This window comes from Schistocerca serialis, chromosome 1 (assembly GCF_023864345.2).
Source record: "Schistocerca serialis cubense isolate TAMUIC-IGC-003099 chromosome 1, iqSchSeri2.2, whole genome shotgun sequence".
Taxonomy (NCBI): Eukaryota; Metazoa; Arthropoda; class Insecta; order Orthoptera; family Acrididae; genus Schistocerca; species Schistocerca serialis.
Genome location: NC_064638.1, coordinates 892183281 through 892197546, shown reverse-complemented (window position 1 = coordinate 892197546; position 14266 = coordinate 892183281). Strand labels below are relative to the sequence as shown.

General features: G+C 38.1%; 1 protein-coding gene across 1 annotated transcript in view; it reads left to right on the top strand.

Annotated features, from left to right (window-relative positions):
* The window catches only part of LOC126411417 (RING finger protein 10), a 119218-nt gene that overhangs the window by 96302 nt on the left and 8650 nt on the right, over positions 1-14266 (top strand). Inside the window, exons 8-9 of the mRNA XM_050081362.1 lie at positions 2470-2721; positions 13890-14064. Coding sequence (XP_049937319.1) covers positions 2470-2721; positions 13890-14064 — 427 coding nt within the window. The remainder of the gene's footprint in view (positions 1-2469; positions 2722-13889; positions 14065-14266) is intronic.

Sequence of the window (14266 nt, the reverse complement as noted above, 5' to 3'; positions counted from 1 at the left end):
CTCCTCTAAACTTCACTTTTGATTTGGCGTTGTTTAGAGTGAGTTTTATCATTTTAATTAGTTTTGGATGGAGTCCTAGATTTCTTAAAATTTTTAATACTGAAGGTCTGTGGAGACAGTCATATGCCTTCTTAAAATCTACAAATGTTATTGCCAGATGTTTGTTGCATTTCTTGTACTATGCCATAATCAATTTTAAACTAATTATCTGCTCTGCACAGCTTCTCCATGGTCTGAAACCTCCCTGATATTCCCCTAACTCCTGTTCTAATTGCTCCTTGGTTCTTTCATATAGGATCTTGGATAGAATTTTGTATGTGCAATCTAGGAGAGAGATTCCTCTGTAGTTGCTCTTATCTCCCTTTTTGTGTAGTGGGTGAATGATAGCTGTGGTCCAATGTTCGGGGAATCGTTCTGTTACCCAAATTTTTGTTAGAGCCATGTGTAAGGAGATCTTGACTGTGTCACTTGCATATTTCCACATTTCAACAAAAACCTGATCTTCTCCACATGCCTTATATTTTTTTGTTCTTTAAGAATTTTTTCTACATCTTGGAAAGTTGGAGGTTGTAGTTTGTTAGGTTTGGTTTTTATTGGGGTATTTATATTGATTTGTGAGGGTTCTTTGAGTTCCTCGCAATTCAGAAGTTTGTTAAATGCTTTTGCCATGATTTCTGCATTTTCCTTGTTACTGTGTGTCATTTTTTCCATTTTCATCTTTCAGTATTAGTGCAGGGGCCTCATATTGTTGCAGTTGTTTCGCAAAGATTTTATAGTAGTTCCTGGAGTTGGTTTTATGATAATTACCTTCTATAGAGTTTATAATATCTTTGTGAAATCCTCTCTTGATTCTTCTAATATTTTGTGTGAATTTTTTTCTTTCATTTTTTAGGTTGATGGTATTTTCTTCAGTTTTGTTTGTTTGAAACTTTAACCATGCTTGGTGTCTATCTTCATGGAATTTGTCACATTCTGATGTCCACCATGCATGTTTCCTTCGTGGGTTCAAGGGAGCTAGATTCTCTGCTTCTTTTTTAAGATTAGGCACTAGTTGTTGTAGATCATCTGTTAATTTGATGGTTTGTGTTATTTTTTGGTATTTATTACTTTCAATTAGCTGATGTGGGTCAAACCTCCTTTTTATTTTATTAGTTTTTCCGGTCCTCTTCTTTAACGGAGTGAATTTGATTTTAATTTTAACTATGTAATGGTCTGAACCTGTGTCTAATCCTCTCAGTACTTTAACATTGTGGATCTCCTTATGAAAATTTTTGTCCATACAGACACGGTCTAGCTGCTACTCCCCCTTCCTCCAGTCTGGATGTTTCCATGTTTTAAGTTTACTTGGCTTCCTCTTACAGTATGTTGATTTAGATATAAGGTTGTGTTCTCTGCAGAGTTCTACAAGTCTCTGACCATTTTTGTTCGTAAATTTATGTGGACTCCATTTTCCAATTATATCTTTATATTTCCTTTCTTTTCCCAACTGAGCATTGAAATCTCCCAATAAGATTTTTTACATACTTTTTATTTACTCTGTTCACAGTTTGTTCTAGAAGGTCCCAAAATTTATCTACATCTTCCTTTGTTTTTCATTTGTTGGGGCATGAGCATTTATTATTGTATAGGTTTTATTCGTTGTTTTAAAGCTTAGTCGCAATTCTTGGTGATAATGCTTGGAAATCCATTACTGAATCTATTATTTTTTTGTTTACTAAAAACCCTGTTCCAAACTGGGGACCTTGTTTCATTGCCCTCGGTCCTGGTTTCCCATTATAAATTTTGTATCCTTGTGATTCGAATGGGTCCTCTGTGGTGTTTCTCATTTCTTGGATCCCTGTTATTAAAATTTTTTGTTTATTTAGCTCATCTATGAGCTCCTTGAGTTGTCTGGTCTGAAGTAGTGAGTTTATGTTGTGTGTTGCTAACTAATTTATCTGCTCATGTTTAATCTTCTTTTTGCGTTTTAGTGTGCATTTTGATGGTTGCAAACGCTCCGATTCGTTGCTGTCTTCTAGTTGACTACCCACCGAATCCGATGTAGCCTTTTCCTGCCTTTTTGAGCAGGATGGTGGAATTTTTTTCCTAAAAGACCTTTCCATTTTTGACTTTCGAAGGTTGTCAACCTTAGTTGGAACAAGCTGCGATTTACAACTACGGTTGTTAACTGCAGAGGGTATGTTTGGTCCGCGAGGTTTGACAAGAAAACAGATCGCTGTCTAGGACTGTGGCTTCTGTTGCTGTCGTCAGTTATCCACAATTGTGCAGGTTCTTGTGGATAGCAAAAAGTCTTGTGTTTTAGCAGATGTTTGTTTCCTTTGTTGACAGTCAGTAATTGTTTGGGTTGAGATGAAAGATAAAACAAAGTATTTTACTGTTATTATAACTTCATTGTGATGTATTGATCAATTATCTTCAGTTCCTGTGAGCATAATTATAGTAACAGCATTTTAATATTTCATGTTACAGCTGCAGATGGACAGCACATCTACATGCATGCATTGAATGTGCGAATGCTGGAACATATATTTGGTTCGCTAGAGAACTGCCCTCCAACAGTGCGCGGTCGCATAATTGAGAAAGAACCTGGATCGGTAACTGAAGAATTACGTCACCGACTTCGCTACCTGCAGCATCTTCCAATCACATCACAGTTTGATGTTGTAGAACTCCACATCTTGGCTCCTACCATACCAAGGCGCACCTTGGAATTCTTCCATGGTAAGTGATGTATTGGTGCTTACCACAATAATACTGATAATGATATTTATATGAAGTAATCTTTTTCTTCCATTCTTCTGACTTTTTGATCTTAAAATTCAATCTCTCTCTCTCTCTCTCTCTCTCTCTCTCTCTCTCTCTCTCTGACAAAATTTTCTCTTTGTGTAAAGTAGTGACATACTGTGAACATAACCAAGATTTGAGTTTGTTTTGACTCTCATAAATTACATTAGACAAATAACAGAATTTATGGACTAAAGTCGTGAGTGAAAATCTGTGCCAAGGCCAGTAATCAAGCCCAGGTTGCCTGCTTATTAGGCAGGTGCGTTAGTTAGCCACTAAGCCACCTCAGCACAGTAGTTTGCACAACTGCATGGATTGCCCTGGCACACCTCCATCTTCGACCTGAATTCTCGCTGCCACCCCAGTCTACTTTAAATTCCCACAAACAGAATTTCCAAAGCTCTCTGTGTTCTGGAATAGCACCTCGGAATCCAGTGTAAATGGGAGTTCTAGCCCGAAACTCAGGTGCAGGTACTTATACAAATGAAATGATGCTTAGGTGCTATTCCAGAACATGGAGAGCCGTGGCAATTCTGTTCATGTGTTAGGGGGAATATAAAGTAGACTGGGGCACCAGTGAGAATTTGGATCGAGGAGGGAGGCTTCCCAGGGTAATCTGTACAGTTTTATGACATGCTATGCCAAGGTGGCTTAGTGGCTAACGCACCTGTCTAGTAAGGAGAAGACGCGGGTTTGATTTCCGGACATGGTACAAATTTTCACACACATATACACACACACATGTATGATGCCAGTAAAGTGAAGTTGTCATTTCATTAAATATCTGAATGGTTACATCTTTAGTCAGACTTTGAGTTCAGTCTTAAACTACCTAATTACCAGTATGACACTGAGACATAAGTGGGTTTTTTACTTTCTTATACGAGCAGCTTAAAGTAACGGTATAGTGTATTTATGACAGCCATACTACTGAGTTTGTCAGCTTCATTGAGTACAAGTACATTGCTGCTTTAAGAAGGAAATAAGTGAACAATGAGGTGTTGTAGTCACTAGGATATACGTGCTACAATCTTACTGTTTCTTAAAGTAAAAGTACTGGGAAAAACACGCAGACCAATCTGTTCAGTTAGTTTTTAACATAAATTTGGATTTGGATGGTTATAATATCCTGCCCTTGTATCATTAAGTAGATTTTCAGTAGTGATCAGAAGTGTAGTATGAAAATTTAATATGCCAATTAAGACTCTGGAAGTGACAAATCTGTATCCTCAGCCACCAGTTTCCGTTGACCTTTTGTGGCTCATATATACCAATACAAGACCTTTTGTGGGTAGAGTATTTAAAATGATCAGAATGAAAGGAAGTATATGTACTTTCTCGTAGATACCATTAAGAAAAAGCAGATAATTTCCTTCCCTTTCCAAAAGGCGCTAATAATTACTTGTCAGATTAATTGGAATTAATGTGTGGGTTGTGCACACAGTGTGGGGCAGGTTTTCACATAAAGTTTGTCTGGATTGTTGTCAAATGTCAGAATTGGTTTTTGAAATTCAACATTGGCTGACTTCATGAACTACAGCTTATGGTGATATTTTGTAATTTGTAAAGGCTTTCATAAGTAATCCATTAATATATGGTCTGTCATTGTCACAACCAGTGCACGCATTTATATATGTTCAAATTTAATTGTTGTTTACCGCCTTTCATTAAGGTTGTTTTGCCTTGCACACAGGCATTATAATGCTAATCGTTCATCTGGTTACCTTTTAGTTGTTAATGCAGAAGTTTATTATTGATGGCATTTCACGCTTTGGAACTTTATAATGCATATGTGTTATGAACTAAAGATAAAAGGGGTATTTGGAAAAAAAAAGTTCTGATCGGCTGAAAAATGGAAACCACTGTGAAAAACAAAAATGTTTTATTTGCAACAGTTAGTTACAACTTCCAGTTACTTATCTGCACAGTCACCACTCCGACTTCAAAGGCATTTGTCAAAGCATTGTCCGAACTTTCCAATATCCTCATTGTAGAAGACAGTTGCCTGCCAATTCTCTACACTGGCCTGTAGCTCGTTATCTGTGCTGAAATGTTGGCTAGTGTTCTGAATGTAAATTTTAAGAAGAAGGCTGAAGGAAGTTGGTGGCCATCCAGTGTGAAATAATAATTTGTAATAATAAAATGAATGAATAAATACTGGTTAAACTGTTCCTATACTAATATTATGTGCTTGTTTTTAAGTTACTTGGCTATGTTTACTGTCTAGGAGATAGCCAACGCATTTGTCAAATTACCCTGATAATTATTCACACTATTGTCCAGTAATTTAATAAAATGCTTGTGGTGATAAAATAATGTTCACCACACACCCAGGTTTTGATTTAATATAGATCACAACAGAACTAAAGCTCGTTAAATTTAGACCAGAGCAGTAAGCACCGCCAACTAATGAGAGTTTCTGGTAAATTACTGAAAATTAGTGTGCATTAAGTGTAAATTAGTAAAAAAATTCATGCGTGATAACTTCTGTGAAATTATCCTAAGTTCTCGTAGTCAATGCATGCAGATGTTTAAAGTATATGAATTTGTATTTAGAAAACTTTAAAATTCTGAAACACAAAATTCTTGCATCGCTCTCATGTGTGTCTGCCCCCTACTAGCTATCTGGGACGACTGACCCTAGACAAGATGGTCACGGCTTGTTTAAGCATTTCCCTGCTGTTGCACAAAATTCGCAAATACGTGTTGTCCATATGTTGAAATGACTGTTAGTCTTACATTAAACATAGGTACAACACATCAGATTGGATCAAAATTTTGTCAGCTTTCTGATGCTGTCTTTAGTTTTTTGTGGAGTCTATTAGTCTTCTCAGTAATTATGTTTTGTCAGTGTTAGTTGTTTTAAATTTGTTTACATATAGAAATATATACATTTATGGATAGATACCTTAGTGTAATTTACTGTGCTGCCACAACTTATTTGTACTGTGAGAAATTCTTGTTTTTAGCTTGAAATACATATAACAAAGCTTTCAATGTTATATTCTGATAGAACTCCCCAAACTGCGTTCTGTGGACACACAGTTTGTGAAAGTCACCGAGGGCATTAACACATTAATTTTTGAAGTTCATTTAGTTGCAAAACCTCCAATAATGAGTAGCTAATAAGAAATGGTTTGAATGAGCATGCGTTTTCATGCCCACAATCATTTTTCTCTTTTTCAAGGCGTATGTGATCATTTTGTAGCTGTCCTGTGGATCAGGTTTTACAGAATTATGGAGGACTTTGTGGGTACGGTATCTTCTTGTTTCTGCTGTGGTAACCAGCCCCTCTGTATTTTTCTCCAACAGCCAAGTGTTGTTTGTCCAGATCATGTAAAAGACATACCGTTTACCTGCTGCACTCTGCAGCCGTAGTATTTATTATACTGCAGCATCTTTCAGTTAGGAGGTTTAAGTCTGTTGTGTGCTGGGCTGAATGACTCAAACATGCTGCCATCTACCAGTGAATATAGTGACTTTCATGCAGCTGCCTCATGTGTCCATCCTAGCATGACCAGTATGCTCCCTTCAGCTGTTTTGCTTATTCAAGTCTGGCATTCAGCCGTTTGTGGCTGTACCCTCACATATCCGCCACTTGCTACTCTCTGCGTGCAGTAGATGCAGTCAAAAGAAGCACTAAAAACTGACTCAACCATGACATTTTACATCTCTCAAAAAATTTCATTTCTAATCACAATATATAAAAATTTACAAAACTTGTCAGGCTGTAGCCCTGTTACCTTATGCGATAGCATGTTTCCCACGCTGGCCACTACACTCGAGCATATTTAAACATTTGAGTGTGTACACCAAAAAGTAAGTATGCTTCTATAAACAAAAGCATAAACAACAAAAATTAATCTAATAATGACTCTAACCTAATGTCTCTTATTTTGTGTATTATATGTCCACTTTGTCTGTATAAAAAATGTTATAAATCTAAGAGGACGACAGTTTACCAATTTTTGCAACTGATTATTGTCGAATATTGAAAGTGCACTTTGCTGTGTTCCCCACCCCCCTTCAAGGTTGAGTTTTGTCTATAACCTCACAATGATAGTTCATTTCCTGCATAATGAACAAATATGTGATATCAAAAGGAGATATTAGTAACAAATACCAAATTCGCCAATAAAAATACCTAAATTGGCAAAAATATCGCACCTAACTTGGCAAAATAAAATGAATGTAGTAAAAAAAAAAAAGTTAGATATTGTCTGGCAAAGAAGAATGTAGAGTCTGCTAGAAAATTGTGAAACTGGCCAAAAACGAGTCCAGTAATGAAATAGCACTAAGATTGGCAAAAAACAGCACAGAAATCTATGAAAGTTAACACTGAATATGCCTGTAAAACAAAAAGATCATTTTCTGTCGCTAGGCTTTGCTTGAGCTAGTTAAAAGAATGCAGCTCAAATCATTAGCACTGGTTTTCAGACTGCTGCAAGCCAGTTAACATTGATACTAGTAACAAACAAAAAGCAATTAATGTGTGTCGCCTATCATTTATTTGCATATAAATACCAATGACTGGTCAGATTGAAACACTTGCTTGATCAACTATAACTTTAACACAACAAATTGAAAAACATGGAACAACACTGAACTGAAAATATAATCAATGTCCAATGAATAAAACCTCCATAGAAACAATCCTGCATCCCTGTTCTAAGGGTAGCGTCTTTGATTAGTAATAAAGGTGTCCCAGGCTTGAAGCTCACCTCTGCTTAAATTTTGATTAATAGTCAGCATTGGTGGCCAAAGACTTCCGGCATAAGAAGCCACCCTCGTACTGCCAACAGTCTTGCAGAGGGGTGGACAGAGGTTCAGGTTTCTCTCTTGTCCTTGGGGTAGGAAACTGCCCTAAAGGCGGAAGAATCAGCAGTGATCAATGGCATGAGGATGCAGAAGGCAGTGGAAACCACTAAATCAGAAATGCATGACGTGTATCCACAGGACATGTGGTCTGTAACTGACAATTGTCATCGTGATCTCTCCATTGGCAAAAGATTCCAGGATAATCCCCCATTCGGATCTCCGGGAGGGGAATGCTGGAGGGGAAGTGACCATGAGAAAAAGATTCAATAACCAAGAAAAGGATAACATTCTAAGAGTCAAGGTGTGGAATGTCAGAAGCTTGAATGTGGTAGAAAAGCTAGAAAATGTAAAAGGGAAACGCAAAGACTCAATCTAGATGTAGTAGGAATCAGTGAAACGAAATGGAAAGAAGACAAGGATTCCAGGCCAGATGAGTATAGTATAATATCACCAGCAGCAGAAAATGGTATAATGGGTGTAAGATCTGTTATGAGTAGGAGGGTAGGGTAATGTGTGTCTTACTGTGAACAGTTCAGTGATAGGATTGTTCTTACCAGAATAAACAGCATACCAACACGGACAACGATAGTCCAGGTATGCGTGCCGATGTCACAAGCTGAAGAGGGAAGGGGGGGGGGGGGGGGGAGGAGTAGAGTACAAGGATATTGAAAGAGCTGTACAATACTAAAAGGGAGATAAAACTCTAATAGTGATGGGGGACTGGAATGCGTTGTAGGAGAAGGAATGGAAGAAAAGGTTACAGAATATGGGCTTGGGACAGGGAATGAGAGGGGGGAAAGACTAATTGAGTTCTGCAATAAATTTAGTTAGTAATAGTGAAAACTCTGTTCAAGAATCAAAAGAGCAGAAGGTATAGTTAGGCTGGGTGATATGGGAAGATTTCAGTTAGATTACATCATGGTCAGACAAGAGATTCCAAAATCGGATACTGGATTGTAAAGCATACCCAGGAGCAGATATAGACTCAGATAACAAAGTAGTTGTGATGAAGAGTAGGCTGAAGTTTATGAGATTAGTCAGGAAGATCGATATGCAAAGAATTGAGATACAGAAGTACTAAAGAATGGCGAGATACGTTTAAAGTTCTCAAAGGCTATAGATACAGCAGTAAGGAATAGCTCAGTAGGCAGCACAGTTAAAGAGGAATGGACATGTCTAAAAGGGCAATCACAGAAGTTGGAAAAAAGCACATGGGTAAAAAGAAGATAACTGCGAAGAAACCATGGGTAACAGAACTACTGCTTCAGCTGATCAACAAAAGTAGGAAGTACAAAAATGTGAGAGGAAATTCACGAATACAGAAATAAGTCACTGAGGAATAAAATAATAGGAAGTGAAAAGAAGCTAAGGCGGAATGGCTGCATGAAAAAGTGAAGAAATCGAAAAAGAAATGGTTGTCAGAAGGACTGACTCAGCATATAGGAAAGTCAAAACAACCTTCGGTGCAAGGGTGGTAACATTAAGAGTGCGACAGGAACTCCACTGTTTAATGCAGAGGAAAAATCGGATAGGTGGAAAGAGTGCATTGAAGGCATCTATGAGGGGAAGATCAGTCTAATGTGATAGAAGAAGAAACAAGGGTCAATTGAGAAGAGATGGGGGATCTAATATGAGAATCAGAATTTAAGAGAGCTTTGGAGGACTTAATATCAAATAAGGCAGAAGGGATAGATAACATTCCATCAGAATTTCTAAAATCATTGGAGAAAATGGCAACAAAACAACTATTCACATCAGTATGTAGAATGTATGAGTCTGGCAACATACCATCTGACTTTGGAAAAATATCATCCACAGAATTCTGAAGACTGTAAGAGCTGACAAATGTGAGAATTACCACACAATCAGCTTAACAACTCATGCATCCAAGTTACTGACAAGGATAATGTGTAGAATGGAAAAGAAAATTGAGGGTGTGTTAGATGACTATCAGTTTAGCTTTAGGAAAAGTAAACCCAAAGAAGCAGTTCTGAAGTTGCGGCTGATAATGGAGGCAAGGTTAAAGAAAAATCAAGACACATTCATAGGATTTGTTGACCTGAAAAAAGCATTCAACGATGTAAAATGGTTCAAGATGCTGAGAAAATCAAGGGTAAGCTATAGGGAGAGACGGGTAATATGCAATATGTACAAGAGGGAATAATAAGAGTGGATGAACAGGAACGAAGTGCTCGGATTAAAAATCATGAAAGACAAAGATGTAGTCTTTCACCAGATGTAGTCTTTCACCCCTACTTTTCAATATGTACATCGAAGAAGCTACAATGGAAATAAAAGAAAGGTTTAGGAATGGAATTAAAATTAAAGGTTAAGGGATAGCAACGATAAGATTCGCTGATGACATTGCTATCCTGAGTGAAAGTAAAGAAGAATTACATGATCTGCTGAAGGGAATGAAGAGTGTAATGAGTACAGAATATGGATGGAAAGTAAATTGAAGAAAGGCGAAAGTAATGAGAAGCAGCAGAAATGAGAACAGCGAGAAACTTATCAGGATTGATGGTCACGAAGTAGATGAAGTTATCTAGGCAGCAAAATATCCAATGACGGACGGAGCAAGGATGACGTCAAAAGCAGACTGGCACTGGCAAAAAGGGCATTCCTGGCAAAGAGAAGTCTACTAGTATCATACATAGGCCTTAATTTGTGAAAGAAATTTCTGAGAATGTATGCCTGGAGCACAGCACGGCATAGCATTGTATTGTAGTGTAACATGGGAGGAACTGAGTTCCATGATACTAGAGGGAGCTGTAGTGGGGAAAAACTGTAGAGGAAGACAGAGATCGGAATACATCCAGCGGCATACATTGAGAATGTAGGTTGCATGTGTTACTCTGAGATGAAGAGGTTGGCACAGGAGAGGAATACGTGGCAGGTCACATCAAACCAGTCAGAAGACTGGTGACTCAAAATAAAGAGAAAAAAAGAAAAAATTGTATCATGAATAAGATAACTTACACTGACATCTTATACTAATCACATTTAAACACTTGTTATAACCTTAAATTTTCAGATACAGATTACTTGCTATTAGCTACTAGCTGGTCCTGTTTCACACATTATTCATTGTCACAAATGGGATCTTCACTGGAACATATCTTAGCTCTTCAAATTCTGGCTTTGCTGTTCACCTCTACGAAGTTCAAATATCCTTGCCCTGATCTTTTGCATTGGTCTTGTCGAATTCCTAAAATTGGTTAGCCATAATTTGACCCCTTCAGTTTCTGTTGGCTTCATTGAATCTTCTTCATTCCCTCTCCAGTGCTCATTCTGGGTCCTATTTCTGTTGTTATTTTGCTGACTTCCCAAATAACTATCTCGTCTATTATTTTGATAAGTCCTCTGATTGTTTCCGTGACTACTGCCTATACACCCGGTGGCTTCTCAAAGTGCACTAACTTTCTCAGTCCCTCCTGGCATAACTCTCTCTTGGTAAATCTTCCCCTCATACACTGGTCTGTTAGGGCTATAATGCACTAGGCAGTCAGGCCTTGGTTACTTGGCTTAGGCAGTTGAAATGTCAAGCAGCCAACTTTAGCTGCGAGCTGGCGGACAGCCGGGACTGATCAGCCAAGTGAGACGAACGTGAAAATCTTAAAATTGTTTACCTTTGTCTCATAAGAAATGCAAAGCCATGTTATTCAGGTTCTCTTTACTGTAATAATAAAAATTATTTTTCCATTGTTGTACCTGCTTTATGCAGCACAGATTGTTTGCATACATAGATATTGGAGCATATGGAAAATGTAGGGACTCTTCTATTTTTAAGCAGTCAGTTTTGCATAAAACAAACTCATCAATAAAGATTTATGGGAACAAGAGAGAAGCATCGTATCAAACAGTGGAATACTGATGTCGTGCACCATTGTCTGAGATGAGGCACTTGGTGTAATGGACAATTTAATGTGTCCATATGGAGGAAGGAGTGTAACAAACAACAAAATAGTCTGCACCAACTGTCTCGGGCTAGGCAGTTAATGGAATGTATGTTTGATATTCTGGCAAGTAAATTGGGAGTTTTCCATCACCCAGTGGATGTTAGAGAAGAATTTGCAATTGCTATAGTAAAAGCATGCTGTGTTTTTAATAATTATGTGTGAGAAAAAGATGGCCATAAATTTAAAGACAGTGTACATCCTTCCAGAACTGGAAATTCCCCCAAATCCTAGAAGAGTCACTGCAAATGTTGTTTACGGTATACAGACAAGGTCTGGCTGCTTGGACAAATTCGCAGAGACTGAAGACAGCCACATATGTTTTGCATGTGATACCCTGCTCACAATTGTCTGCTATTCATTTGACACTCTAAGGGCTGCCACAGCCATCCTAGCTTCCTGGTGCATGGACTGCAATGAAACGTCATTGTTTAATGGCTGTTGCAGTGTGATCTCTTTACAGATATTATTTTAACCTCATCATTCATACCCTGCACAAAACAATCTGCATGCAGCAAGAAAATCTTTCATATTACTTGCTTTCACCTGAGAGTCTTGCTATCGGGCTCCTGCATCATGGACCACTTCCCTTTCCAGAAAAATTGATTAGCCCTAAGTTACTTACTCTGTTGGTTACTTCATTGCTATTCTTCTTCTTCTTTTTACAGCAGCCACATCCTTCATCTCCTTCCTGTAATTCATTCATCAATAAAGATTTTGTTTCTCATTGCATACCTGACTCTTTTTATTCACTTCAACCACAGCCTGCATTGTGCCAGTATCCCTGGTGTCACATATCTGTCCACCTGCATCAATTCAGTTGCAATTGCATAAACTCTAATAAGCAACCTCTGCTCTACTTCCCCAAATTTTAGATTTAAAACCTCCAATTTACTGTCTGTTCCCTAAGTTTTTCTTAAATGTACCCATGGAACTATCTAAATCAGTTTTCATTTTATCCTTTAAATTACCCATTTTATTCCTAAGATGGCTCACAGAATTATTTAAATTTTCTCTAAATTGGGTCCTCATCGTACTTAATGAAATTTCTTGGCTACCTCGTGCCTCTTTCAGATCACAGGACTTGTAATCACTTGGCAACTTTTTAATTATTTGTTCCACGGCTGTGGTTGACAAACTGAAATTTTTTTAAAAAATGGAACTGCTGCTCAACTTAAGTCTCACACTGTGACAGCAGTGGTGGTAACAGACTGCTCCATTATGGTGATATGAGATGTATCATCGTGTGTGTGTGTGTGTGTGTGTGTGTGTGTGTGTGTGTGTGTGTGTGTGGTGGTATGTGTGCACTGCTCTGTGGCCCCTACTCGCAGCTATCAGGGCCCTGCTTGGAGACTGCTGCACTCTATGCTAAGCTCTTTGTAGTAATGAGGATTCAACAACACAACCAGAACACAAGGATCCAGGATGCTATTTAGTCAGAGTGAGGACTTCTGAAAGAGAAGATTACTATTTTTCCAGGAGAGGGAGAAATGCCATGAGTTCTGGTGCACGCAGTTCTGTGTAGTAGTCGGCACAGCCGGCTGACATGGTGCCGGTTGCTGGTTCAAACCGAACCACTAGCAGTTATTTGTTATTTCTTATCATTATTGGAAGGTTCTTTAAATATCTTGTTTGTATATCTGGAATATTCAATCATTTACCAACGAAAACCATTAATTATTGCCAAAATATTTAATTGGATAGATATTCTTTCCTTCTCATCTTGTATGGTAAGTCTCCCCTGACCCGCAGTTCTGGGTGACTTTCCCTTTTCGTAGAACTCTCCAGTCCTTTTTCTTCACCCTTCACCATTCTTCCTACACCCTTCAACCCTTCTTCCTGAAGAAGTTGCCACTGGCTCCGAAAGCTTGCCATTTACAACAGTCTTATACGTGTGTGTTCTGCCGCAGGTTGGAATGTTCGATTGATGTATAAGTAGTCATGTTGTGGGATGTTCAGTGTTTCTCTAAATAACTGAACACACTGTCCAGGAGATCCTTTCTTTCTGGCTATATGTTGGTGTCAGTAATAAAAGTGCTGAAATATTAAGGGTTGAACTCCATTGACAGCCCTGTCTTCCGAAGTGGACTTCACTGTGGTGACAACATTGTAGAAAGTTTCTCATTACATGTATTGATTTAATTTCATGTTTGTTGATTATCTGAGTTCATTTACACAATATAAATACCATTTTCAGTGCTCTCCTGGTCACAATGGAAAAGTATATCTGTTAGATTTTTTTAGGCCTTGTGTAAACATTTTCCTTGTTTGATTATTTTAGTATTGCCTTTTGTTATTCAGATATCTTGAACTGGAAATTGTACGTTACAGATCAGTTGGAGGTGAGGCGTAAAAGGCGTCGGCGTAAAGCACAAGATGAGCGTAAACGTGAAAAACGTATTACAGAGGAAGAGAACAAACGCTGGGGCAGGTATCCTACTCCAAATATTCGTATAGAGTCCCAGCATCAATTTCCTCAATGTGGCACCGATGTTGATGGTATTAGGTATGTGAAATTTGTGTACCGTCACACGTATAGCTTAGTTGGAACTGTTACTAGCCACAGTGAAATCCGAAAATATGAAACTGTCAACAGTGCTTTAGTACCTAGTATTTTCCTTCAGCATTTGAGATGCAGTGTGTGTGCGTGCATGCGTGCGTTTGTATGTTTGTATAGTACAACATTTGTACAGTATGTATGTGTGCCT